This window comes from Manacus vitellinus, unplaced genomic scaffold, assembly GCF_001715985.3.
Source record: "Manacus vitellinus isolate BGI_N305 unplaced genomic scaffold, ASM171598v3 scaffold_3_pilon, whole genome shotgun sequence".
In the NCBI taxonomy this organism is placed as follows: domain Eukaryota; kingdom Metazoa; phylum Chordata; class Aves; order Passeriformes; family Pipridae; genus Manacus; species Manacus vitellinus.
Window position 1 is genome coordinate 20,607,907 of NW_021940535.1, and position 27,984 is coordinate 20,635,890.

Genomic DNA, 27,984 nt, shown 5'->3' on the forward strand with positions numbered 1-27,984 from the left:
AGTGGGAAGGGGCCTCATGCCACCACATGTGCATCAGAGCATCTCATCTTCTTCAGGAAAAGCTGTCAGCTGGGCAGTTCCCAGGGCTAACAGTACTGGTGGCATCTCCTGCCGGACAAAGGACAGAAAAGGACAAAGCACTCCCTGAGCTGTTTTGCAGGTGCAGCTGGGAGCCTGCCTGACTGGTGTGCAACAACACAAACACAGAGGCTTGACAGAGCAGGAATCTGAGCTAATGGCACAATAAATCAGCCAGGAGGAAGAGAAGGTAACATTAACCTACACACACAGCAGCATGTTTAGTATATTTAGAAACTCAGCAACTGATGATCCTCTCTTAGCCAGTCTAAAGTGTCACCATTTAATAAGTGAACAAACTGACATCAGCATTAAATTCAAGCCCATGGTAAGATGTCTTTGACCTTTGTGCCAGGTATGGAGGAAGCTTTCAAGATTCATCTTGGAGAGTAGTCAGAGTCCTGTCAGGGTCTGCAGCATCCTCTGTGTAGGGTAAAGGTGAGGGGCTGGAGAAGGAGGGTTTGACAGTTATTCACTGTCACCCTTCCAGGAGGAAGCGGCACCCAATGGTATTTTCCACCAAACCACTACTGAATGCTGGTTTAAGACTTGGAGATGCAGGTATGTAACATTTATTTTCCTTTGCTCTCTTAAGCAGAGCATCTCCAAGTTGGTGGAACAAGCAGAGAATACCTTGGGGACCCCAGCTGTTCCCCAATCCCATCATGGGGGTCCAGAAACATTTTAGTGATTAATTTTGTTTGGAAGAGAAGAGCTCCCGTTGTTTGCTGCCCTTCTCATTTCAATTAGCCACGTTCCCCAACAAAACTTACCATGCATAAGTTGGGAGACATTTGGGGCACGTTATGTTTGGTCCTTCCGATGCCTTCCTCTTGAAGGTTATTTGATTGGCAAATGGAATGCAGAGGAAACTGGCAATGCTGACAGTTTATAGCAATATAATTTCTTCTATAAATTTCTGATGGGTTTGACATCTTACCTACCTGGCACTACTGTTCTGAAGACAGGCTGTGCAAAGAAAGAGAATATTGAGGATTCCTTAGGTTTTGAGTTGTTAGCAGATTTAAAGGGGAGAATGACTGATTAGAGGCAAGAAACAAGGAATAGTTCAGGCAACTGAATTGCCCAGAAGTGGTCTGTTGAAATGTGTATATTATGGGCCAAGACCCACAGGGAGGCTGGTTGTAAAGTACAATAAAAAGATGGATTTAAGCTTTCATGCTCCACTACATTCTGATAAACCATCATAAACCATCTGGTGACCGTAGGGACACATCACTGTTTTGCCATCATTTGGCCAGAGATTAGTTGTCAAACCCAGCAGCAACCCCAAAGCAGAGGTGTGGGACCAGCAGGGTAATGCTGGCCATCTCACTGGTCTTGGTGGGTGCAGTGAGGGGCAAAGAGGCTTGCTCTGTGCCAGGACTTTTTTAGCAAGACATTATCTAGTGTGAAATGCTGCAGGATTACAGCTTCTAAATAAAGCCTGGAGAGTTGTACCTGTTGCTGCCTTGAGTAAGCAAGCTCTGTGTTAAACTGTCTGAGACCAAGCTGTTATGCTAATTTAAACATGTCAAATATTTGTTCTCTGCTCCACACTACCACATTATTTGATAAGCAATGTCCTGTAGGTTTGTCAGGGAGTAACCACATGGCAGGGAGGATTGAATTGCTGTGACTGGCCCATGGGGCAAATAGCTTGACATTATGGAGTTTGTACTGGGTACAGGCAAGGAAGAACCAAGCCCTAAGGACATGCAAATAATGGGATTATTTCTTCTGCACTCAGCAGTCTCTTAGGCCATTTGGAAGAGGAAACCCATCCTCTCTTTACCAGTACTGCCCCTGTATTTTTTAGCCCTGAGGATGGTGGGACTCTAGCTGCAGGGTAAAGAGAGGTAAAGCTTCCCTTGACATGCAAAACCCCCCAAAAGGCCGTGGGCATCTGCAGCACTGTAGGGTGATGCCAGGTGGCTCAGGTTTCTCTCCTTCCTTGCAACATTCATGTCCAAGTTTCACTGCTGTATCCATGGCAGATGTATAGACCGGGATTTGGGAGTGGAAGGAGTTCTCCTCCACACCCTCACCGTTTGTGGCTGAACTGAAGGTTGTCACTGAGGCTGAGAGACACATGCTTGACAGCTGTGATTTACCAAGATGGTCATACATGTCTATTTATTTAGGGTTATAAAGCAAGGCGACTTTCCAGACCCTCCCTTGGTTTCTCCAAACTTTGTAAGAAAAGTTCTTTAAGCCAGGACTCTCTCAGCAGATAATTTTGTTGTTTCTTTCTGTTTTAATAAAAAGGGTGATAACAAATAACTGGTTTTAAAAGTTCTATTTGTGCAGGAATATCCTGCTTTTATGCGTTTTTAGGCATCTCTATCAATAGAGCAGAAAGCAGAGCTCCATTTGAGATGGTGAGTGGACGAAAAAAATACAAATGTGGACAGATAAATCCATTCCTTGTATGGATAACAGGTACATACAGGCTGTGAACATTGCCTAATAATATAGGGTTAAGAAAATGTAAATTAATATTTAATTACTTTATCCAAAGCGGAAGAGCTTGGACAAGAGAGAGTTCTATTTCAGAAGAAGCATAGCCTGGATGTATGAACTCTCCACACAAGTAAAAGACTGATATAAGAAAACAAAGTGCTCTATGAAGAAACTTTTGGGCTGGCTGATAAGAAGCAAATGCTTTGAAATAGTCTGGGGTTTTCCCTGGATTCTGTCCAGGGGCTGGTTTGAGCCCCAGGGGAGAGAAGCCTGCTCAAGGTGACTGATGAAGCATGAGGCAGTATAAGTAACAATGACTATTTATATACTGAGAATGCACTGTAATTTAAAGGTGAGAGAATACAGATCCTTAACAGACTAGTGGGGAAAAGGAATTCAGTAAGCTGGATTGAAAAAAATAAATGTCCTGGCAGGATCCAATGAGTGACTGGAACATTCAGTGTGTTCCTGACAAGGGGAAAAGCATGTACAAGAAGGTTCCTGTGCCTGGCTGGCACATCTGCTGAGGCAGGGCTGTCAGTGCCTCATACCAGGGCCAGGGGGACAGAATGAAGCTCTGTGCAGGAGAGTGGGCCTCTTTCTCTTGACAAGGGTCTCCCACTGTGTTTTTGGCAAGAAAGCTCTCCCAGTCACACTAGCGCTCAGAGGGGCACAGGTTTCACAGAGACACCCATAGCACCCCACTGCAAACACCCCAAAAAGCTGCCTATTGAAAGCTGGTTGTTGCTCAGTGTGTGGGACGTGGAGTGTCGGGCTCAGTGAGTGTCGAATACCTGAGACCACGGCTCAAATGTCATGCTGGGGAGCAAGCAGGGTGGGCGAGGGGAGGCAGCACAGCAGAGGCTGCGCAGGCTGAACGGTACCAGCTTCCTCCCGCCTGCAGGAAGGAGGTTGGGTACCAGCTGCTAAGCAAGAAAGCAAGTGGAAAACTATGACCTATAGGAAAGGAAACTATGTGAGGCACGTCGGGTCTCTGAAGACTACAGATGAGCTGGTGATACCAACACTGGAAACAGATGCTAAACTGATTGGAAATCATTTTGGCAGAATGCCATAGCTGGAGCAGGAGCCCTGGTAAAAACAAATTGATGCAAAATGCATTCTGAAGTCTCAGATCTGTTTGATTTTGAGAAAATAGTGAGCTGTTTTCTCTTTGGTATCACTGCAGGACTTTGCACAGGCCACACACCAGTGTATCTTGCTGAAAGCAGTTAGATACACACTTGGAAAGTGGCCAAATGCTGCTGCTTGGCACCAGGACCCATTCAGGGAAGCAGCATCTTAGTGACTCCTTGGCTGACAGCTCTGGAAGGAAACGAGTATCGCCAATTTCAGCTTCTCCTGCTGCCTGCAGAACTCCTGCACTAATGGTGACATCTCGCTAAAGAAGTGGATAAACAATGGAAGACCTTGTAGAGATTTTACCAGAACACCAGTAAAGTAATATAGGCTGGTATAAGGTGAAGGTTAGGGGAATGCAAGAACACAACAAAACTTGGAAAAGCCTATTACCCTAATCCCCAAAGCTGGGGGTTGAGCCTGCACTACCATCAGTGCAGCTTCTGGTAGGGCAGGGAAGCTTTCTAAGACTGATTTGTTTTTTTTTTTTTTAAGGGTAACACACAAGAAACAAATCTAAAACCTGTGTTAGACACAAAAGGAGAGGAATAAATATCTGTTAACACATATATTTGGGTCAATATATTGAAAAACACATGGTAATATTTTGGAAGAAATATTCCAGATGGACAGACACCTAGTTTGGTTGCACCAATGTCTAGAAGTGTCTGACATACTGCAGTATCTCCTGCAACTCCTTTTCTTAGTCCTCGTACTTGTGCTTGACACATATTCCACCAGTCCTCACATGATAAAACTTTTCTTGTCATGGCTACAGTTCAGGGAACAACTTTGTATAAACACATAAAACTGGAGTTTAAAACCTATACTCCATGTTTTGCTGTAGCACTGAACTATGGGCCCATATTCTGCATTTCAATAGCACTGTATTTCCCATAGGCTGCAAAGCTGCACGCCAGCCCCACACTGCCCCCAGCATAGCAGGGTTTTCAGATGGGCTAAAGAGAAACCAACCTAGTAAAGGTTTCACTCTGCCTCATTGCATTGGTCATAGCTTTAGTGCTGTGAGCTTGCATTACCTTTTCCTCTTAAATTTAGAAAACATAGGTTTTATCCATATAGGAGAACCCTAAGAAACCAATATTAATGAATATTTTGATCATTATTGAATGTAATGTGTCCTCTTTGACCTTTCTATTTTAACAGCAGCACCTATATGTTCCTATGAACCCTAAACACTCGGCACGGCATTTTTAATTTTGAACCATGGATCTAGATTTCTGGAGGGACAGGAATTTAGCAGCTACTCTCACAGTTCCTGACCTTTACTAACTAACATGGCAAACTGTCAAAGATGGGGTTTTTCCCTGGGAAGATACTCATTTGGGATCCTGTAATGGCAACAGATTTGCTTTTCCTAATCAGCAGAAGTTGTAGTGAGGTGACACTTCCCTGGGAGGTATCTTTTTGTGTATGGGATTTCTATTAGAACACGTCTGTGAAGTGCTGCTGGTCTGTGTTAGGCTGTTTAGAACAGGCATTTTGCAGAGGACACCAACAACTGTGCTCACAGTCCCTCCGCACAGCTGCAGACCCCCTTGCCACAGCCAACATATCCTGCTCCCTCTGCTCATGGACACATTTCAGCTGTAAAATAGAGCACTACAGTGCTGGTTGGCAAATCAGTATTGCAGCTCACAGGTAGAAGCCGGGTTTGAGGCATTAGCTTGTGGGTTTTGTCAAAGTACTGACAGTCAAGGGGCAGGTCTCTGGACACTGTGATACATGATGGCCCCCAAACATATCCCTCCTCCTCTTCCAGTCCAGAAATGTCAATGGAAAGAAGTTGTCTGCATGGCTGCAGCAAGTTGCAAATCACTGCTTCTCTGGTGAAAAGAGACATTTGTTCAATTTGTCTCTTGCACGTCTGTATGGAAAGCTAAAACCTCGTCTTCCTGCTAGAACATCATCCTGTGATCTCAAGTGAGAAAAGGAAAGAGTTCATTTTAACACTGCATGTGAGGGAAGTTTTGATGGACTCTACCTCTTTCAGTGGCTCTATGTACACCCTCTTTGTTTTGGTGTGAAAAGCTACAGTTGTCTACTGCAGTGTAAGACAGCGTGGATACCAACACCAGAAGTGCTGACTTTGTGTAGGACAGAGCTCTACCATCTAACTGTGACATGTAAAAGCGTGGCTTCAGAGGAGCTGCCAGGCCAGAAAGTGAAATGGACTCTGATTGTGGCACAGCTGATGCTTCAGGAGAGCCACCAAAGCGATATGTGCCATAGCTGCAATGAACATGACAAGTAATTTCCACATGCCCATGGAATAGGGCCAAGACAGGTCTCAGAGAAACCTCTAAATGCATCAGTAACACAACTGTTGTTATTTAGCTGGAACTGACAGCGTCTCATGACTGATAACCTGCTCATTTCCTTAGGAAGGAGAAGATGAATGAAACCCTGCAGTGGTAAAAGAGGAATGTGACCTCTGCCCTGGAAGGCTTCCTGAACTATTAGTTCCTCGCTGAGGTGCCCAGCTACCCGCCAGCTCAGCCCAGCAGTTGAGATACAGTAATGATGTGTTTGAGGCTCCTGCCAGAGCTCAGTCCTTGCTGAAGCAAAAGCAACTCTCGACCTTTGCAGGATGATGCTCTGGGGCCTACTGCAATTAGAAGGGATAAGTTTCTTGTATCCCATGGGAGACAGCCAGCTGTAGCTGAGCAGTGCTGCTGCAACAGGATACATGCATCCTTCCCCTGCCACAGGGCTGGTCAGACACAGGCAGGGACTTGTCTCATCTGCTCTTCTGCAGCTGAGAAAATGCCTCTGCTGGGTCCCAGACCTCCAACTCATTGTTGCCATTTAAAAGAGGTACTTGCCCTTGCTAGAGAGACATGATTGGGTATCACAGATCTGCTGTAAGGTCCACGCTTGTTTATATGGAGAGAAAGAAAGAAAAGAGAAGAAAGGGAGATGTTACACCCGCATTAAAGAACACTAGTCTTCATCTGCATCTAAAGACAACCACACAGGAGTTTCTGAAGTCTTTGAAATCTCTATGGAAGAGATTCAAGACCATGCAAAAGAAGGACGAATAATACATAAAAACAGAAATTCCTGTCACACTGCCAGGTTAGGTTTTGTAACTACAATCTTCACATATTTACACTGGCCAGGGACCCACAATCATATGCCAGACACAGTTTTTATTCTCGTAATCTGAACAGCCTCCATGTGTGTCAACATTCTTCATACAAAGATACCTATAGGTAGTTTCTGTGAACCAGAAACATACTGTTTTTGACTGTCCACACAGTAACCAGAACAGATGCAGTCCTCTTTAAGAGCACCATAGGCCCTATATTGTAATAAAAGAAACAAAATCCATGCAAGGAGAAAACAAGATTTTAAAACATGCTTATTTAAAATAAGTTTATTATAATGAAATAATATAAAAGTCTGACAAAAGTCTTAACAATGCTCCAAAAGAAGAGACAGATGCTGTATGATTTGAGAGATGATGCAGACTGGAAACTTCAGAGTATTTCAGACTGAACTGCTTATGACAACACAGTTTGTGTCATGCTTATACAGAGAGGTGATTTTGTGGGCATAAACAAGCCCTTAGAATTCAGTAAATTTAAAGTGTGAGGCAATATACCTTCTCTTCATCTTTCAATGTATTTCAGTATGTATATAATGCATTTTAGTAAGTAAAGTAAGACTTGCAGTAAGCTCAGCTTGACATTGATAAAACGTATGCCCAAAATTAGCTTGAAAAAAGAAAACAGGAAACCATAAAAGCAAGTTGCCTTGGTTTTCAGTTTGATTCCTGTACTCTGGAATGCAATTTAATTTTTTAGTTTCAAGTAGATGTAAATTTCAAACTTTCAAAATTGCTTTAAATAAAGGAATCAAATTTTGGACCCCTCGAATGCTGCAAAGCAAAAGAAAGTTAACACACTTAGTGTTAAACAGAAATCAGGAAATGAAAACAAGGATGTTTCATATGCAAAAATATGAAACCTTTAACACATCTGGAGTGTGGGGGGGGAGAAATCCTATACCAAGGAAGGGATATTAACAATGACAATCAAAGACTACATTTTGAAAAACTGCATGCCAGTGGGATGGTGCACGTGTGTTTAAGTGAACGTGTGTTTAAGTGAAGCATACTATGGACATGTAACTTCAAAGCAAGTACTTAAATCCTCATGTAAGCTGTGAGCAGCATCAGCTACAGCCTGGGTTTACTCAGAGCCAAAATATGCTATGATACCTCTTATGCACAAGGGTGATTTTATATTGCCTAGAGCATTCAGTAGTTTGCAGGTTTCATTCACCCAGGGGCTACAGAAGGTGCAAGCAAGGCTTGAATTCTGTTATCCCCACCCCCACCCTGTTTATTTTTTGTTATGTTATCTGCACTATGCAGGCCAGAGGAAAAAAAAATAATTAAATAATAAAAAAAATAAAACAGCAAAACCAAAACCCCTGTGCTTTCACTTCTATGAGGCAGAACTTCCAAATCTGAAGTGCCCCAATTTAAATTTCATTAATGAAATCAAATTTAAAGTAGTGTGGTTTTCCCGGTAAAATATGTCAACTCAGGGTGAAACTTCAGAGAAAAGCAGCACATTCTCCATCTGTATGCCTCATTGCCTGCCAAAGAATTCAGCTCTGAGTTTCCATGTTTATATTTGTATCCCTCACAAAACTTCCTGCTTTGCATTCTTATAGAGAGATGCTTCGACAGCAACAGCTCTGATAGTAAGGCAGAGGACAGTGCATGGAAAGAAAATACTAGGCTGAGGAAAAGGCAGCTGGGTAGGAACATGCTAATGATCTTTCCAGGTGTCTGAAAGGTTCTTTAAAGCTTTTCACAAAAGCTGAAGTGATAACGAAAGGAAAGGGTTAGAAGGTTCAGCATAGAGACATATGCAACACTGTTTTCTATAATGGTTCACACCCCTTTGCCAAAGCACGCTGCAAACAACTGGAGCATATTTTGGGCATACTTTTTATACATCCAGTCAACCAAGTGACCCTTTTCAAACCATGAAACATTTTAAAAGCAAACAGCTGTAGCCTATATCCTGATGATGCTTTACAAAAAGCTTGTAAGTGAAGGTATATGGCCCTTAACTTTCAGTGCATCTGTTAAAGGGAGACCCACGGTATAACAGTGTCAAGATGTGCTTAAGTTTACACCAAAGCACTTGAGTATGCAGTTCATATTCTAGAATTATAACATCACAGAACTTCAAAAGGAAAGTGAGTATGGTGTCTTAAAATAGCAGAGGGGGCTCCAAAACACAGTTTGTTTTAAAAAATTAACAATAAAATAAATAAAATAAATAAAAGCATCCCATTGCTAACAGAACTTGGAACTACTTGAGAGCTCTGCTCTAATGCCAATGATGCTATGTAACAAAGATGGGTTCATAACCTCTATTCAAATATGCTGTCATTATTCAGTACTAGATAGCACTTTTATCAGATTGCTTTGGGATTTACCATGTCTCAGCAAGGATGTGCACTGGACAGACACTGCCCATGTCATATGCTGTATCAGAGTTCTACACTCAGCTACACTAACTTCACAAAAAGCAGCCTTACTCCCCCTATGGTAAGGCTGTGATTACTCTTATTTCACCACGGATAAGTAAAATCCCTGAGAATATGCAACTGTTAGACATTGCAGGAAACAGCCAAAAGCATTTCTAAAGGAAAGGGATGCAAAACTTTAGCGTAATTTAAGAAACCAAAGCAGTTCATGTAAAGTATACAGAGCAAGGGTGCTGTTATCTAAGTCATATGGATCTTTACCAGTATGCAAGTCAGTTGTTCATAAATGTCAGCCTTTAAAAAAAACCAAAACAAACACAACAAAGAAAACAACTCTAACTAATGAACAAACCAAACAAATCAAACAGGAAACACCGACCTTCTCTCCAATTCTAAATCTGAAGGCCAAAAACTAGTTGCTTGTTCTCTACAATTATTAAAATCCAAAGCCATCCACTCTGCTTGCCAAACTGACACCACAGGAAAAGAAGGTGCATTGTCTAGCAGTGCATTTGCTTCCACTTGGCCATCTGATCTATTGCATCCTTAGAAGGTACAACCTGGAGTTCAGCTCTGCAACACACTGCATGGGTTTCTTTCTCAGTGGTTGTCTGACTGCAAAGATAGCATTCGTAAGTCTTGAAGTGCTTAACGCCCTGCAAGAGCAGTGCATGGTGAAGTGCAAGTTTTGAAGGCAAGGAGACCTTGCTCAATTCCTTCTCTGAAAGTCCCCCATTTAACAACAAGTACACAGGGGTTTCCTGAAGCCACGGTCTCCTAAGAATTTTCTTAAGCACCAACTCCAGAGTTCAGAAAGACCAATTTTACACAGAAGGGCAAGACGGGAAAGCCTGCTCTGAGGCAGGATGCCACGCTGATTAGAAGATACGCAGTGTAGAAAGCTCTCTCTTAGAAGATGGAAGAGAGTAAGAAATTAGTAATTGCTGAAGCTAGCGGTTAAGTTCTTTACCTATGAAATATAGCCTCATGATTTTTTGCAACAAACAACAGGTCTGAAGCACACTTAAAAAACTAGTGGTTCTCCTCATAGTTAAGAACCAAACCAAAACAAACCAACAAAAAACTCAAAAATACCTCCAAATATTTTAAGTGCTGAATACACTTTCCTGCTACTGGAAAAATTTAAGAGCAAAAAGGGAAGTCAATTTTCATCATGATCTGACAGTTAATTTCTAGAGAAGAGGGATCTCTTCCTGGTCTCCCCTTAACCCAGCTGATATTTTGTGGAAATGTGGTCTCCATTACCTTTCCAGAGCATTAAGTTAAAAACTGTTAGGGCAAAGTTTCCCACAGACAGCTGAAAACCTTGAGGAAACCACAGAGGGTAGAGTTGGTTGTTTTACTGCAGTGGTGGTTTCTTTGTATTCATTCTTAGAAGAAGCAGACAGCTGAATACCAAAAGCCCTCTGCTTCATTTTTAGCACTGGGCGTAGTGAAATAATTGAATAGAGCTTTGGTCAAAAGTTTTGACTTTGTACTCAAAACATGTACTACCTAATTTAAAAGAATTCAAAAAACTAAAACCTGATTCCTGCTGATCCCTCTTGGATTATGTAGGGACTACACATAGGCACAACTCAGAGAAAATGACAGAACAAGGAAGCCACACTCTTTAAATAGTCTTGATGATTTTTGAGCTGTCTTGGAAATCCAGAAAGGTCCCAGCTGACTGGAAGCTGGCAAACATTTTCCTGATTTTCAAGAAGGGGAAGAAGGAAGACCCCGGAAACTAGAGGTTTGTCAGCATCACTTCAATGCCTGGTAAAATTATGGAAAAGATTATTCTGGGAGGTATTGAAAAACATTTGGAGGACAACGCAGTCATTGGTCACAGCCAGCATGATTTCATGAGGCAAAAATCCCGCTTGTTGAACCTGACTTCCTTCTATGACAGGGTAACCCACCTAGCTGATCTAGGAAAGCCAGGAGATGTAATCTTTTTGGACTCTAGCAAAGCTTTTGATACTCACTCACAGTATCCTTCTGGACAAAATGCCCAGCACATAACTAAATAACCATGTAAACGTGATGGGTGAGCAACTCGCTCATGGGTCCAGCACAGAGGGTAATAGTGAATGGGGTAACATCAGACTGGCATCTGGTCACTAGTGGGGCTCCACAGGGCTCCATCCTCAGCCCACTTCTTTTCCATATCTTCATTAATGATGTGGACACAGGACTCAAAGGTATACTAGGTTTGCCAACAACACTAAATTAGGAGGAGCTGTCAATTCCCTTGAGGGCAGAGAGAACCGGCAGAGAGACCTTGACAAATTAGAAAGATGGGCAATGACAACTCTATGAAGTTTAGCAAGGGCAAATGCCGGATTATGCACCTGGGATGGGGCAACCCTGGTGTGTGTACAGACTAGGCAATGAGAGGCTGAATGGAAGCACTGAGGAAAGGGAACTGGGGGTCCTGGTCTATGGCAAGTTGACTATCAGTCAGCAGTGCCCTGGCAGCCAGGAGGGCCAGCTGTGTCCTGGGGGGCATCAGGCACAGCATCACCAGTCGGTCCAGGGAGGGGACTGTCCCACTCTGCTCTGCACTGGGGCAGCCTCACCTTGAACATAGTGTGCAGTTTTGGGCACCACAATATAAGAAAGATATTGAGCTATTAGAGTGTGTCCTAAGGAGGGCAATGAGGATGGTGAAGGGTCTGAAGGGGAAGCTGTATGAGGAGTGGCTGAGGTCACGTGGTGTGTTCAGCCTGGAGGAGACTGGGGGGAGACCTCTTCGTGAACTTCAGCATCCTCACGAGGGTAAGTGGAGGGGCAGGCACCGATCTCTTTACTTTTGTGACCAGTGACAGGACCCAAAGAAATGGCATGAAGTTGAGTTGGGGGAGGTTTAGGTTAGATATCACGAAAAAGTTTTTCACCCAAAGGGTGGTTGGGCACTGGAACAGGCTCCCCAGGGAAGTGGTCACAGCACCAAGCCTGTCTGAGTTCAAGAAGCATTTGGACAACCCTCTCAGGCACATGGTGTGATTCTTGGGGTGTCCTGTGCAGGGCCAGGAGTTGGACTTGATGATCCTGATGGGTCCCTTCCAACTCAGCATATTGTATGATTCTATAAGATGCCTAATTAGAGTCTTGGTATCTTTCTTTATACAAGTGTGATGTTGGCCTTTTCTTCAAGTATCATATGCTTTTCTTAAAGCTCACAATGCTAGGCTCTTTAGAAAAGATCAAGTATTCAGTGTGGAGAGAGGCTCCTGTCACAGAGCAATGCAGGGCAGCAGGTCTGCCATACATTCATTTTACTGACAACATGGTTTTTAGCATAGCAAAAGCCAGTATTACTTCTGTGAGTATGGCAACACTGACTTCTGTATTTACAAAGACTTACTAATTCTAAGTACCTCATTACCACAGTCCTTAACCAAATCACTAGCTAAAAGGACTTCTTTATTATTCTTAATAGCAGCAATGCTAAGGAGCACATTTTTATCAATATCGGCAAAATGGGAAAAAGGGAAAACCTTACTTTCTTAATTTTCAGTCACTTCTAAATAATTTCAAAAGTCAAGATTTGTAATTGGTCCAATGTGTAATAGTAGCTCCATCACAAATTCTAGCTTCCCTACACTTTCTTCATTTCACATCCACTTTCATGAAGTTTCTGCCCATACTGGCAGCCTAGGTAGGATTCTAATGATATCTGCTTTTTGAACTGCTAGCTGTATTCAATTTAAAAGCAAATATTCTGGTTTTGTGTGATTTTGATTTAAGAAAACCCCTAAAACCCAAAACAGAAAATCCCACCAAAACCTTAATAAGCCAGGATGATGGACATGATTTTCAAATGCTTATGTAAAGCACTGCTGAAATTAGCTGGGCTCTGTCAGTCTGTGGCAGCAAATTTCTTGTGGTCCACTGGCAGGAGCTGACAGGGAAACCATGGCACACACTGGGAGCTGGTCAAGGAACACAACACCTTGTTTCAAAGGTTGGTTTCTGGGGCTGCTCAGACAACCAGTCACACACATCTGTGGTGAAGATGTCTGTAACATTTGGATTAAAATATTTATTTACTTTAATAAATATTTATTTAATGCAAATATTTAAGTATTTGCATTAAAAAGCCTCAACCCAAATTAAGGGACAAACTCACTGCATTGGAAGCTGGTGTTCAGCTGCTCTTCTCTTCTGCTACCACGGTAACAATAACGCTCACTACCCCTGCCCTCCTACACCATGGCAGGGAGCGGGCACAGGGAGTGGGAGAGGAAGAACCAGCAGTGCCTGCCTGGGTGCTGTGCTGACAACACACAACAGCTCTGCTGCACATGCAGGTCTCTCCTAAGGTACAGGAGCAAAGGCCAAATTCTGCTCTGTTACTTTTATGAGGTGAAGAGAAGAGGAAGTGCACAGGTAGAAGAGAAACAGTCAGAAACATTCATCACAGACAGAGTTATGACCCAAAGAGAAACAGTACCTCTGCATCTAAATGCAAAACAAGCATAACAAAAAAAATAAAAATCACACAATCTTCCCCCAAAACAATCACAACACCCTTCCCACCTGAAAAGATACAATGAACAGAAATGATGTCCGAAAAAAACCAAAATGGAAGAAATCTTTGTTAACAGACACAGTCCCTGAATTTTTAAGATGTGGTCTTGCTGTAGTCATACCACCTCATCTGATTCCAAACCATGTACTTCATAGAGAGTGTCCAAGATATTTAGCTGCTTTTCCATGGCTGGTAAGTAAATGTTGAGGTCCCTCTGCATTCCTTTGTAAAATGTTTCTTCCTGAGGATCACACTCCTCTACAGACAGAGCTGCCACAAAATCTTCATACGTTGGAGCTGCCCTTAAAGCCAACTGGGAGAGGAACCAAAGCTTTTATATTTGCAAAATAGAACAGGAAAAGAAACACAACTAAAGCCACAAAAAACTTCTAAGACCTCCCTCCTTGCACTCAGACTGCATAGCTTTAATTTAATTATGTGTACGTGCATATGTTAAGAATTTTAACTATGAGGGAAGCTATTTCATTTTTATTTGTTATTATTTTTGTGTAGATCCCCAGTTTAAGACATCTTCAGAGAGGCCTGATTTTTATGAAGTGTCTGTGTATCATATTTTGTACAAATAAATAGCATACATTAAAAATTTATTAAGTGCAAACCCTAAATAAAGTACAGTTTGTTAAGGAAGGTCCCAATCCAGCATCACACACTTCAGCACTGAGTTCTCAAAATGGTTTTTAGAAAGTTTTCCCCAGCATTTCTTTTTCTCCCAGTCAAAGTCACTATTGCCTGGACGAGGTTTTCCTTTTTCCTTTTGTAATTTCAGTGATAATTTTCCCAGGGACAAACACAAGGGGGAGCTGCCAGACTGGATGAAAAATTTTCTCTAGCCAATATATTCTACTTCAACTCTCCACACATTCTGCACTAACCCTTCTTGAATGCTCATATTCAAAGACAGATCAATCTTAAAAAAAGAAACTTCAAATCTTCATTTCTTTCTTTAATAGCCCTGCAAGACTGTGCTTAAAAACACATAATAAAAAAGTGTGCATGCAAGTGCGATCTGCCTGTTTCATCTCCAGAAAGCAGGTTCCATCCTTAAAGCCTAAGACCAAACAGTGATAACCACAATCCTCACCTTGAAAATAAGGTTCTGGCAAAGGAATCTAATAATTTTAATACAGTTTATTAATTACACAACATATGATCACATGAATAAGACCCCCAGCTCTATCAGCGACCAGGGTAAATACTTACCGCAAAGACCCCCCGGACAACCCAACCATGGTGCTGCCGTAATGTCTTTCCATAAGCATTGTCTTAAAGAAAAAAAATTATAAATCAAGACATAGATGTATGGCAGTTTTAAGTCTTCATCACAAAGAGATCTCAGAGATTAGAAATGAATATTTAAGGGAATGAAAAAGTGGGAAAAAACCAGCAGCATGGCTCTGCTGCAGGCACTGAGCCATTCAAGGAGTAATTCAGTGCCGAAGCCTTCAGACTCAGAAGGTCAAATAAATGCCTTGACTTTCCATAGTGTTTAACACCCACATATGGTAGCAGTGTATTTACAATCCCACTTCCTAGAGCTGCTACATACTTCAGTGCAGTAGTTCATTTTATTAATCCTATAGGGTGACTGCTTAGCTGTTTAAAAGAAGGTAAAATAAAAAGCTCTAAAAAAAGCTGTTTCAAAGCTGTTTTAAAGGATTATTATAACATTAGGTTTCATGCATACAGAGAGGGCCTTACTCAGGAATAACCAAATCAAGTCTAAGAGGGGTTTATATTTTGTTTTATACTTGCTGTGCCTTTGCACTAGCCTGCCTTGGTAAGTGTCAGAAGTTCTGCACTTGAAAAAAATCCTTCTTCTCTGTTACAAACTCCCTTCTAATGGATGCAGGTAATTCACAGCCATACTGGCAAAGAGGTGATTTCAAAGAGTGATGGTCAATCTCACATGGAACTAACAAACTAACAAAACAGTAATTACAAATTTGGGAGCACTCTTGCTGCAAACTAGTAGAGAAAGTGGAATGAGACAAAGCTCTTGGTTCCCTAAGACATGACTGTCTCCTCTGTCAAAAGTATGCCAGTTACAGGAATCTTTATCTGCTAATAAATCAACATTGACCACTTATCTAGTAACCCATCCCAAGGCAACCATTTAAAAAACCTGTGCTTTCAAAAATGTTAGGTCTTAGAGACTACTTGCATCACTTGTCACTGACGAAAAGAAAATACAGGTTCTAAATGAGGAGGAAAGTAGCCAAGTATGTAAATTCAGAAGTACATGAAGAATAAAGCAACTGGCACTTACTCAGAGCTGTTTGGATATTCTTTTCCCCATTCTTCACTTCTGTCAAAAACCCTTTCAAGAACTTTAGGCCTCTGTCAGGATGAACCCATGAAATAAAAAGAAACCACGTTTATAACAAAGTAACCCAAAGTCTAACAAAGCCCCCAAAGTTGCAATACAACTCAGAAGAGCAATAAAACTCAGAATTAAGGAGTCATTTTCATTCTGAACAAAAAAATGCAGCCACCTCCTCCAGCTTCTTTCCCAGCCCAAGGGAAAAAAACTTTGCTAAACATTTCTGCTGCATCTTGAAATCATCTGCCTGATGCTCAGGCCCAGAAGGATTAGTCATTCACTGTAACTTCACTTGCATGGGGAAAAAACCCCAGTGTTCTGGAATTGCTTTTTCAGGCCTTTTGGCAAAGTTGCAGTGATACAACCACAGACAACACATTAATCTTGAACCTGGCCAGTTTGGATTGATGAAGCCTGTGGAAAGTAATCAGTTTGCTCCATGTACACAAGCTTGCAGTGATGAAAGACCTCTCATTGCATCCTAGCAGTTCATAATGTATGCAGATATGAGGTCATTACCTTTTCAGCCACAGGAGAGCCTCTGTAGCAGAGTTTCTAACTTGTGCTACACCTGCATTCACTTCATGGAGCACGATCTTCTGAAGGGTATCAAACTCTTCTTTGTTGGTAATAAATTTCTGGTTTATTTTCTGGAGAAAATACAACGGATAAAGCTTCAGGCTTTTAAGACCAAACAGGGACCTGTCCTATAAATACCACCCATTAACCAGGACTCCTTCCTGCTAAGAGATACTACAGATTCACAAGCATGTCACATACTCCCCATGGCATGGCTGCGCTGCCAAGGTGGGCACGCCAGGCCAGGGCACCACTCCAGACACATCTGGTCAGCCATCTGGCTAACACAAGCAAAATAAAGCACCTCGGTCAAAAATTTACATGGCACCCACCATTTCTGTCCAACAAAATCCTTCAGGTTCACATGACATCCTCCACACTGGTGGAAAGGAGTTAACTCAATATGCTCTCCAAGCAAAGTCCCATTTGTCCTGAACTTCAACTACCAGCAAGATTACCTTCTGACAACTGCTAAGCTGCAAATTTTCAATTACACTTAGCAGTCAATGGCATGCTCATGTTTTCAATTTATTTCTAAGTTTTTATACACAATTCCTCACAAAAACAAAAGAAACATTATATAAGGGGCAGATAAACAGACTTGTCTTCTACATTAAAGGAGCAGCTGTCTATCAGTTCACAATAAATATTCAATGTTTAGTTTTTAAATATGATTCTTCTCTCTTCTATTTTCAGTCTTTCAGTGGCTACCTTCTCGAAGATAACCAAATACCTTTCTTACTTGATGCTAAACAAATCTGATTATATATAATGTTCCTGATCACACACTCAGAAGATATCTTTTTCTTTTTCTTTTTTTTTTTTACTTGAAAGAAAAGCTATGAAAAGTCTCACTATGAATGCATTTTGTCTCATAACCAGTATTTCAAACCTTTGCAGAAGGTTCTTGAAGCTGGAAGAACTTCCAGAACAAGAACCAAGACTGCAGGGTCTGCCCCAATCTGATGAGAAACTGCTTCTTAATGCATTAACTTCCTCCTGCTTGGCTTAGCGAAGGGGTTTTTTTTCCCCTCCATTTGTTTTACAGCTTAAAGTCAGTATTGCTAACATCACAAACCTGTTCAGCTCAGAATCAAAGTCATATTCATTAGGTGTAACAGATGTTTTACTTGGCAGTCAATCAAGTATTTTTATAAGTTTGGACACAACTGGATTTATTAAATACAGCATGTACTGTAAGAACAGAATTAGGGGCATTTCAGTGCTCTGATCTGACAGATGGTAACATTATCAAATATTAAATAGCCTACCACTATTGACTCCTACCACATATTTTTGAGCTTTAGTGCCTAAAATAGATATTTTGCTTAAAAACCAAAAACCAGTGCTAGAAACAAGCTGTTACCTTGATGTTGCCTACAAAATCCATTTTAACAGGAGCAAAAACAGTTGGTCCCAGCTTGTCTAGGGAAAAAAAAAGGCCATATTTTAAAATTGTGTCTTTTTCCAGTCCTCATGTTTTAGGAAACAATTAATTTAATTTACTGTCTTAACAATGCTTTAAATGGCGGGAGAATAGTAAATGAATGATGCAAACGCAATTTTTCTTTGGTGTACAACCAGTCCACCTCAGTCAGTACCAGCATTAAAACACTCTGACCTACAATCTGGAAGTCTTCAAAAGGGTGCATGCTCACAGGGACCTCACATCCACTGTTAGATGCAGGCAGGGGTCTGCACTAGCTGGTGACAGAAGTTGTTGGAAAAATCAAACAGATTACAGCTGATGGTGTGCTGGCAGCTGTACTGGATGTGTGAGGTATCTATGCTGCTCTTTTGAGGGGAAGAAATTGCTGTTCCAGACAGACCACGGGTTTCCAAGCTGTTTATACATGGGTCCCACCTGAATGAGAGTGGATTCTCTTTAAAGCCAAGGAGTAAGAAACATGTTCTGGTACCAATCAAATTGACTCTGCTGATACTGTTTCTACTATATCACTTTAGTGAAGAAACAAATTTTCTAAACTAACAGCTCCACCTTTTCTCGCAGCTGGCAGCAGTCAAAAGGAGAAGAGAAGCTGCTTACCCAGAACAGGCACAATTGCATAACATGATTCCAGAAACTCCTCTGTGGGTATGCCCTCCTCCTCCCGAAGTTCAATATCACTGAATCTGGTGCCAAGGACAAGCAGAAAAGATTGTCACCTTCACAATTCCTTTTGTATAACTTCTAATGCCAAAATTACATTTCCTGTCCATGTCATTTGCATAGAGGTAAAATTTACAGACATGAAACCACCAACACAGCTTTTGTTTCACTATGTTAAAGTAACTGACCGCAGAAAATACACATTTTGTGGTGTGCATGCAAGACCTGCAATTAGAAACAAGGAAAAACCTCCCACTTCATCCTGTACAGTTAATTTTACAAAAGGTATCATCTTCTAATTACTGTGCTGTAAGCAGTCTTGTTAAATAATCTCAGTAAATACATCTTTACAGACAGAAAAGTCTTAAAAATAAGTAAATTAAAGACTTAAAGTTTCAATAATCCTTTTAATCGAAATCTGTTCTACCTATTGCTCATGACACTGAAGAAGGTTGGAGAATCATTTTCATTTCTGTCTTCCTCACACGGAGTCAATCTACTTAAAGAATTTGTTTCCGACTGCAACAACTTGTGGGCAGCATAGCTTTCTACAGCTTGCAGCTTGTCCTCTCCATCTTCTTTAATGCCTAACATTTACAGGAAACAGAAGAAAAACAGACAAAAAACCCAGTTACATACCCATATTGTTATTCCTGTTCTTCAAGATGCCCTCCTATTTGAAGGAAGGCACTTGAATATCTGCATCATTCAGTTCAAAAGCTTCCCTGCCAGCACCATGACTCTCACTACAGGTCTATTGGGTGCTCAGTCAACATTTCAAACATTTCCCTCCTCATTTCTTTTAATCAGACAGACCAAGCACCAGGCACCAATGCAAGTGAGCCCACATATCCTCAGCAAGGACAGCCTTATGAGAGAAGAGCTTTGAAGAAGCGATTGGGTGCAGCAGGGAGCAGACTCCTCTCCTTGAAAGGAAGATTACTTCTCATGTGGCTGTAACTTTCCCAGTATTGTTAAAGTGTACAGTGCATTTTCAAAAGCAAAAAAAATAACAGTGACTTGCTTGCTCCTTCTGATAAGTTAGCAAACTGGCTGCTTAGACAGACACTGGTATGATATCAAAGACTGCTATGTTCTCCCCCATTTCCACGAATATCTTTAAAGTTTCCCAGAAAAAGATCCATGTGCCTCTTCCCTGCTGTGATCTATTTTATTTCTTCTTTGGGGTCAAGTACATCTGTTTCAAATACATACAGCACTACACAAGCACTTCTGAAGGAAGACAAAATCTTCCTTATACATCCCATAGGTGGTAAGACCTTCTGACCTCATGGAGAACTTCTAGAACAATTCAAGAAGCAAAAACAATACATTCACAGCATCTGCAGCATACAAGCTATGGCTACAGCACATCTTGCTGGAAGACTGTCAACTAGGATCCAAGATTTCACAGGGAATGTGTCTCTCCAGGAAAGAAATATTTTCAAATGTCAGTGAGGTTTAGAGAGAAACCTGAAGCAGAATTGAGCTTCTGGTTGAAGGGATCAAGCTGCAAGGAACTCTCTTCCTTCAAGTGACATCTGAAAGCACACTTGCAGAACCACTGAATAAGCCTGGTGCTGCATGAAAAAAGAACCACTCACACCAGTAGCAGCAATGAAACTTGAGCCATTCTCCTCAGGGCAGAATAAAAGTGGCCTCAGATGTCACTGACATTAACAATCCAAGTGTCTCTCCTAAGGAACTAGAATCTGAATGATGACACTGATGTGTCCTTCACCAAGACACACAGGCTGGTGAGTAGAGAAACAGCCCAAGTCCACAGTGAGTCCACAGGAGTGCTATGCAAAAAGCCTGGCATCCTCCAAAATTTCAAACTCAAACACTGTAAGCCCTAAATGACATACAGAAACTCATTACAGGACTTAAGTGCTTGAGTATTTTTAAAGACTGACTGCTCTTAATAAAAGGGAGAGAGAGGGAAAAGCATCTGAGACAGAGCAGAGTTGGTGAGCCCAGGAGCACCAAGATACAGACACTGTGGAGAAAAAGCCCTTGGGCTCGCTGGGTAAGCTCACCCCATACAGATGGCACTGCACACCCTAACTCCACCCTGTATTGCCAGCAAACCCCTGCAACTCACATGTGTGTACGCAAGAGGAGGTAGTTTTTTCTCTTTTCTGCACAGGAATCACAGTAGCTAAAATGACACCAACAATCTGACTTGAATTAGTTTGATCTCCTTGCTTTAGTGCTGTTTTCTTGAGGTATTATGCTAAATGGTAACACACGTATGTTATTCTGCAAGGACCTGCCACACTACATGATACCAGCCATGGAAATGGAAAAAGCTCCAAAGAGAACTCATGTAAGAGCAAAATCAGTATGATCATTAACTTGGGCTTAAAAACTTCAGCTGATTCACTGACTGCATATATATGTTTTGGAATAACAGCCAGGCAGAGAAAGCTACTGCTCAAGAATGGTACAGTCCATTCAACAGGTTGAGCAGAAATCATATTACTTAAATAGACTTTTCCAGATTACTGATTTAGTTCAACAGTATTTTACTGAAGTCATGCACAAATTCAAGTTTCATGCTATTGCTAAGGTAATGGAAAAAATAAGATGCTTCCTAGTACATTTTCAGTTGCAGAAAAAGGGTTAATTTCCTGTAAAGATTTGTCAGAGCAATCGAGAGTGACTACAAGTTCAAGCCCTCCCAGACAGGCACACAAAGTTTCAATGTCCTCCTTCTGACACTACAGCTCTACATACTAGCAGAGGTGCCAGGATTCCCAGAGGAGAGCCTCTGGGTATAATGTGTCTGTCCACAATGCAAGAAGAGCCCAATCTCTGCCAGGCTGTATTGTTTCATAGGTCAATCAGCATCTGGAGGGCCTCAGCCTGTCCAAAAAAGAATTTTTAATTTCCTTCCCCATTCAGTCTCAAGTAAACCATCAAAAAGGGCAGCAGGAGTTATGCTCAGAAGACTCACAGAGGGCAGATACCAGATTGAAACAGACTGATATTCCCTCTCTGGGGAAGCAAGGGATTGGTATTCTCACAGGCAGCCTACACGTCCCTTCATTCACACTTACAGAGTAATGATCCTGGATAAGAGACAGTGCATATAATTACCTGCCAAATCCTCTGCTATGTGATCTTCAACAGAAACATCACTGCTCCCCTCACTTGTTTCCAAGTTTAAACACTCCAGACTTTTAATAAGCGTTTGCTCTTGATGGTTAATTTCTGCTTTCACACAGCCATTTTCACAGGGGTTCAATTCCATCTGCCTGAAGAAAGGGAAAGAATAACAGTTAGTGTATAAAGCATTGCTTGGTAAGCTTCTTCCTGTAAATACAAGCAAATAACAGTAAGAGAAAAATAGCTGACAGAAATTATAGGCTGTCACAGGCTGCTGTGAGCAAAAGGACTTGTCTAAAATAATAAAAAGAACCACACAGCTCTTTGCAGCAACTCAGTCTCAGCTTGCAGAGTTCAAATATATTTACAGTGATCTTTATTAAAAAGATACATAATCAAAAAAATACAATTACAAAAATGAAAATCACAGGCAGGTACTGTAACTAATAGAATATCTCCTCATTAGTAATTAAAGATATATATCCTTGCCATCTACTCCACAAATCATAGTCTGCTCACCATCAAGGATTTTATGAACTTATGAAGTGGAACCTAAAATGCAGGAATGAGCACTGAAGCGGGAGAGAGCTGGACAGGGATTGACCTGTGAGTCAACCAAGTGGATTGCTGAGAAAAATAAAAGGGAAAGGGCTGATATGGAAGAGACATGAAGTGGGTGAGCCAAATCCCTTTTGTTGCATCTGCTTCCAAGTATGCATTTCAGAATGATACAGTTCTGCCTGCGTCCAGTACTAGTAACAGCAGAGCAAAAAAAGGAAAGGACACTACCAAAAACAGATTAGAAAGAGACTGACAGTAAAGACTTTTATTATACCTTTCTGTTGAGGTGTGACTGGACAAGACAGAGTGCTTTACCTGAAAGATATGGAGGAGGAAGAATATTCTTTACAGAAAGAAGACTGTATCATGCATCTCAAACTTCACATTTTATCAAACACAAGCTGGAGTCAGAAAAAAACCCCTCACTAATTCTCTGACCTGGAGACTGTATACAGACAAGAGTGAAAAAGGTGCTATATTATTATACCATTGCAATATTGCAAAGAAAAAAAGAAAAAGGAAAAGAAAGAAAATCAAAAGATTTCTTTCAGAACCTAGCTAGGAAGTGTCAAGTGAGACACCATTCAGCACATGGAAAGGAAACAAAGCAGTGAGTTTCCTTTGCAATGTTTTCCTTACTTAAAAAAAAAAAATTATGAGAAACCAGAAAAACATGAGGCCAAGACACCAGATATGGTAATCATTTCTCAGATGCAGTCAAGCATCTACCTTCCTACATACACCTTAACCTCCAGTTTGCCAGAGATGCTCCAGTTTTGTGCCTGTACTTATGGATCCAGGATTCAAGGAAGTGCCCTTGTCATTAAAGAGATAAGCTCATCAGCTCCCACTGGCGTATTACCACAGATCTGATGCTGCCGTAGCTTAGCAGAGTTATAATTGCTGTGAGCTTCCACAATGCATGAACTTGCCATAAGCCAAGGTACTTTGAAACATCACTGCCTGCACCTGGAACTGCGGGCCCTGAAAGTTAATGTTTAATAACTTTCACGTACGTTAAAGGTTAAGAGATCAGTCACTGCTTATTAAAAATGGCCCTACGTTGCTTGAAAACCATAAGAAATGGCAGAGTATGTCCAGTGTAAGACTACTAGCTATCACATTCCCTAACACAGTCCCTACTTCTAGAAATGCTACTTTAGAAAAGGATGCCTTAGCATCCCTGTCAAGGCTGAGGGAAGAAGATACTGGCCGTTACCTTGCTTGTTCTGAGAACTGCTAAATTTGGGGATCCAGGTGGGGTCTGATGCAGTAACTCAGAAGTGAAGGCAGTATTTGCAATCTGCATACATTCTTCAAGAGTCTTCAGGAAGGTGTCACAGGTTGATTTTAACAGAGCTCCCATATCAATCTCATTCTGTGGGAAGAAATCAATTGGAAGAAATGGACTTACCACATAAGATCAGTTTGGAGCAACTAATGTCTACAAAGCCCACAGCTGCCACAGTCACGATTTCTAGTTAACATGAATTAAAATTCAATATGTCAGCTGCTTAGAGAACTGGCATCACATATTACTGGGGCTATGTCCCCTCGCAGCACTACCACTTGTCAGCCTCTCGTACAACAAGCTCAGTATGTTTGTGTTTTAAAAGCAATGCCTATTAGTTACTTATCTTGTTGGTGTTAGAAGTGTACGAAATACTAAGCCTGTATGCATTCAAAAACAGCATTCCAAAAAACACCACTGACAGGAGAAATGAAAACTAAACAAATTAAATAGATACAGGATGATCTGCAGATAATAATTTCAAAAATCCCAAGAACAAAAATTTATGGCAATTGAAAAAAGGGTAGAATGAAATATCACATCACCACAATACTCTTCATCTCTGTGAAGTGCAGTTATTGATGCTGAAAGGCTTTTAGCAATAAATCTTTCCAGTTAAATGTCAGTAGGAAAGACGGTTTTCCCCCAGATGCATGAAATACAAGCTGGATAAACACTACATTACAGGTCAACACCTGTGAGCTGCAAGTTCTAACAGTGCCTCTTAGTCATTTGTAAACTACATCATGCTTCTGTACTGTCTTTTAATTCACCAGAAACAGTTTATCAAGTATCTTTGCAGAGATTGTTTGGACATACAAATGATTAACTTTCAGGTGTTTTCCTTGCCTGTTCTGCACCCGAGGACCCATCTGTCCAGTGAGAGGCATCCTGGAACTCCACACCAACTTCTCTAGCAAGTGAAGTGCATTCCTCTTCACACATTTCTCTCTCAAAGCAAGGGGCAGATTGCTGTCACTAGAAGATCCTTCTTAAATGAGGTTTCTTTGGTCAGGAAGATTTGAAAGGTTTGAAACTTTAACTTAAGTGAGGGTAACTAGGTAGTTCTTTACACCAATTTTGTTTCTTTTGAGGTCTGCATCATCTCTTGACCTTCTAATAGTTTTGGTTGTGTTTTGCTGAGCAGGATATTAGACTCAGGGACAGAAAAATGTGCGCTTCTTGCAAGTTATCTTTTTATAAAAGATCTTTTTTTTTGATCCATTATACACATGATCACCTACTGAGATGTTATTGTCTACATAATAGATACCAGATCTCATCTCACTACTCGCTAGCCCAACTCTAGGCAAGTTATTTGCAACAATGGAGTATTACTCTATTTAAACAAGAACTGTTGTGTGAGCACATTATTTCCCACAGGATCTCTGCAGAAAGAGGTTGCAGCATTAAGTAACTGTGAGTGAATACTACACTGGCTAACCAGAAAAGTTCACAATGCTCAAGACTTTACAGATGTGGTCTGCACCAAAAAAAGAGCTGTACCTCTGGTTCTGACACACCAGAAATGCTAGCTTCCTTCGTTTTATGCACTTGCTGAACAAGGAGGTTACAGTACAGTCTAAGTTCAGACATTTTAGTCTTCAAGGCTTCTGTGTTTTCAGTGAACTCTAAAAGTGAAACAAAAGAAGAGTTAAATTTACTGTATTTGATGCCAAGCAAGTACACAACATTTGACTGTAGTGGGTCTTTTAAACAGCATAAACTCCCTACATATAACTTTTGTTTTCACAAAGTAGTTTAAGGTCCAAGCAATAGCACTGTTTAGATAGGGTTGTAGGTAGAAAACATTGGATGTAAAAGATGCATCCTGTCCAACACAAAAGGATTACTTTAATATAGATATATACACGCACACTTGAATCATAGAATGGATGAAGCTGGAAGAGACCTCTGGAGACCAGCTAGTCCTTCTCCCCTGTTCGAAGCAGTCAGCCAGAGCAAGTTACTCAGGGCCATGCCTAGTCAGGTTTAGAACACTGCCAAGGATGGAGATTCCACAACCTCTCTGTGTAACCATTCAGTGCTCCCTCATCCTCATAATATAAGCATTTTTGCTTATGTCTCAATGGAGTCGCTTGTATTAAAATCTATGCTCTTGTTCATTCACTGAGAAGAGACTGGCTCCATCTTTTTCATCCTCTCCCATCCAGATATGCCTTTAATCATCTTAGTGGCCCTTTGCTGGACTCACTCCAGTATACCCATATGTTTCCTGCACTGGAGAACGCAGAACTGAGCAGACTAATCCAGATAAGACTAATGGTCAATCTGAGATTTTTCAGAAGGTTTTTTTTTTTGACATCAGAGTCCCAGAACTACAAAATAAATTGTCTGTTAATAAGATTAACGTGGTTTAGCTATGCAAATACATCAGTAGCTTTATACCATGTGCTACTGTATGTCAGCTTATGGATACAACTTTTTAATGCTTCTAGGCACTGTGCATCAGATCCCCACTTTGTGTAGGACCCTACAGTAGCATCTTTTACTCAGTTCTGATTCAGTTTGAACCAGCAGATGCAAAGCCTGGTGAAGACGCACATAAGGCCAAGAGGAGAAGCAGTTCCTCACCTCAAGGGAATGAAGTGCTCACCACCCCCTGCATTTGCCCAGGACATTAACAATAATTTGCTGTTTTCCCATCTTCTGCATAGTCATTGTGCTGAGGTTACACAAGGTTAAGGTATGAGGTCTCACACCCACCATAACGCCATGCTTGTAAGCAACAGGGGTTTTCACTGGGGTGAAAGTGAGATTGTTGGTGAAAGCAAAGAGATAGGTGAATTAATTTTCACAGTCTCACCATGGTCAGATTTAAGTTTCTGAATACAAGTACGCACATTTGGAACCAAGTGCAAACTTTTTCCTAATTGCCAAGGGGTTCTTGAAGTGCATAAGACAGCCCAGTTAGAATGTGGAAGGAAAGGGTCTGAGGAACTTCAAAGCTCAAGAGACACTGGTATGAGAGGCTGGGTCATTATATTCAGACAGCTGAAGAAGGTGGGGGTTTTACATTCTTGTACACTTTGCATCCAGTGATCCACAGTCAGAAGCTACTTACTCATTGTACTTACAGAATCCACCAGCACACAGTTTTCACATGATTTATACATAGTACATTTTAAGAAAAAGCCAAAGTTTGCAAATTCCTGTCCTGGGAGTTAACACCTGAGATTTTTAGCTAATGTTCCCATTAGTACATTTCTGTGTACATACACTAGGGCAAGGATGAGGAAATATAAAGCAAACAGCATGTGCCAGCAAAAGGGTGTTCTTGCCTTTTTCCTTCTGTGTCCTGCTGTCAGTCAGACAGGCTTTGGCAGTTCCTAGTGCAACCAGCCACTTTTGCCTTTCAACTGCATTTCTTGCCTTCAGATAGAAGTATTGTTCCCCTGGGATAATCAGGTCCATTCGTGTGTTATCTGCAGGATGAACTGAAAGCAACATAGATTTCAGACCCTTGGCCCTTCCCAGCCCAATGAAATATCTCAACAGATATGTTAGGTGGCAGGTCAAACAGTAGTGAGAGGAACCTACAGCTCCAACTTCTCCTGCTACCATTGTATGACTTCTCTTCAGAGTAAGGGAATGGACAGGACACACGTGTACAGCTGTGTGACAAAAGGCTATGAAAGGTAGTTTTGTGATCAGTATCATCTGGAAGTTTTTATGGAAAGGGCATCCTCTTCTGTCAAGCCTCTCTTTCAGGCTTCCAGCCTGTAACTGAACCTCAAAGATGTGGGAAATAATCCAATATGAATGAGCAGACCTAGTACTGAAGTTTATTATTCACATTTCTAGCTTCAGCTTTGTGCTTATGAGGAGTTATTTGAAGCTGTGCGATGTTCCACCGCAGCTCAAGAAAAACAGTGACCCACCTGCATGTAGAATATCCATGATATTTGGGGCTTGCAGCTCTCTCAACATTTTCAAAATACTATGGAATAAAAACTGGCATATAGGTCAAGTTACTGAGTTCCCACAAATATATACCGGAGAAATCAAGCTGCCCAATAGCTCTTGTCACCTGAAATCTCATCTTGAATGCAACATTATTAGACAAATTTCATGCAGCTGAGTGTTACTGTATATTAGTTACCTTGAATTTCACAAACGGCCATTTGGATGCTTCCCTTACAACCCTTCCAGGCATCTTCCTGAGAGTCATAATAGGACAGGATGCCACCACAGAGGAGAAACCATCGAGGCTG

The 27,984-nt window shown here is 41.3% G+C and overlaps 1 protein-coding gene across 1 annotated transcript; it reads right to left on the bottom strand.

Annotated features, from left to right (window-relative positions):
• PLEKHA8 (pleckstrin homology domain containing A8) lies at positions 1–27,984 on the bottom strand. The gene is made up of 13 exons (XM_025895397.2): positions 27,873–27,984; positions 27,052–27,207; positions 25,256–25,380; positions 23,678–23,836; positions 22,733–22,773; positions 21,889–22,046; positions 19,214–19,373; positions 18,724–18,809; positions 18,043–18,101; positions 16,617–16,747; positions 16,044–16,114; positions 14,978–15,039; positions 1–108 (listed from the first exon to the last, which is right to left on the bottom strand). The coding sequence occupies exons 1-13, from the start codon at positions 27,892–27,894 to the stop codon at positions 34–36; spliced, it is 1,305 nt and encodes a 434-aa protein (XP_025751182.1). The 5' UTR covers positions 27,895–27,984; the 3' UTR covers positions 1–33.

Coding starts and splice junctions, on each gene's coding strand:
- PLEKHA8 (XM_025895397.2), bottom strand. CDS start 27,894: ATGGCCGTTTGTGAAATTCAAG. Junction 18,810..19,213: donor TTCAGTGTCATGAGCAATAG/GTAGAACAGATT, acceptor CCTTGGCACCAG/ATTCAGTGATATTGAACTTC. Junction 109..14,977: donor TTGTCCGGGGGGTCTTTGCG/GTAAGTATTTAC, acceptor TTTGTCCGGCAG/GAGATGCCACCAGTACTGTT.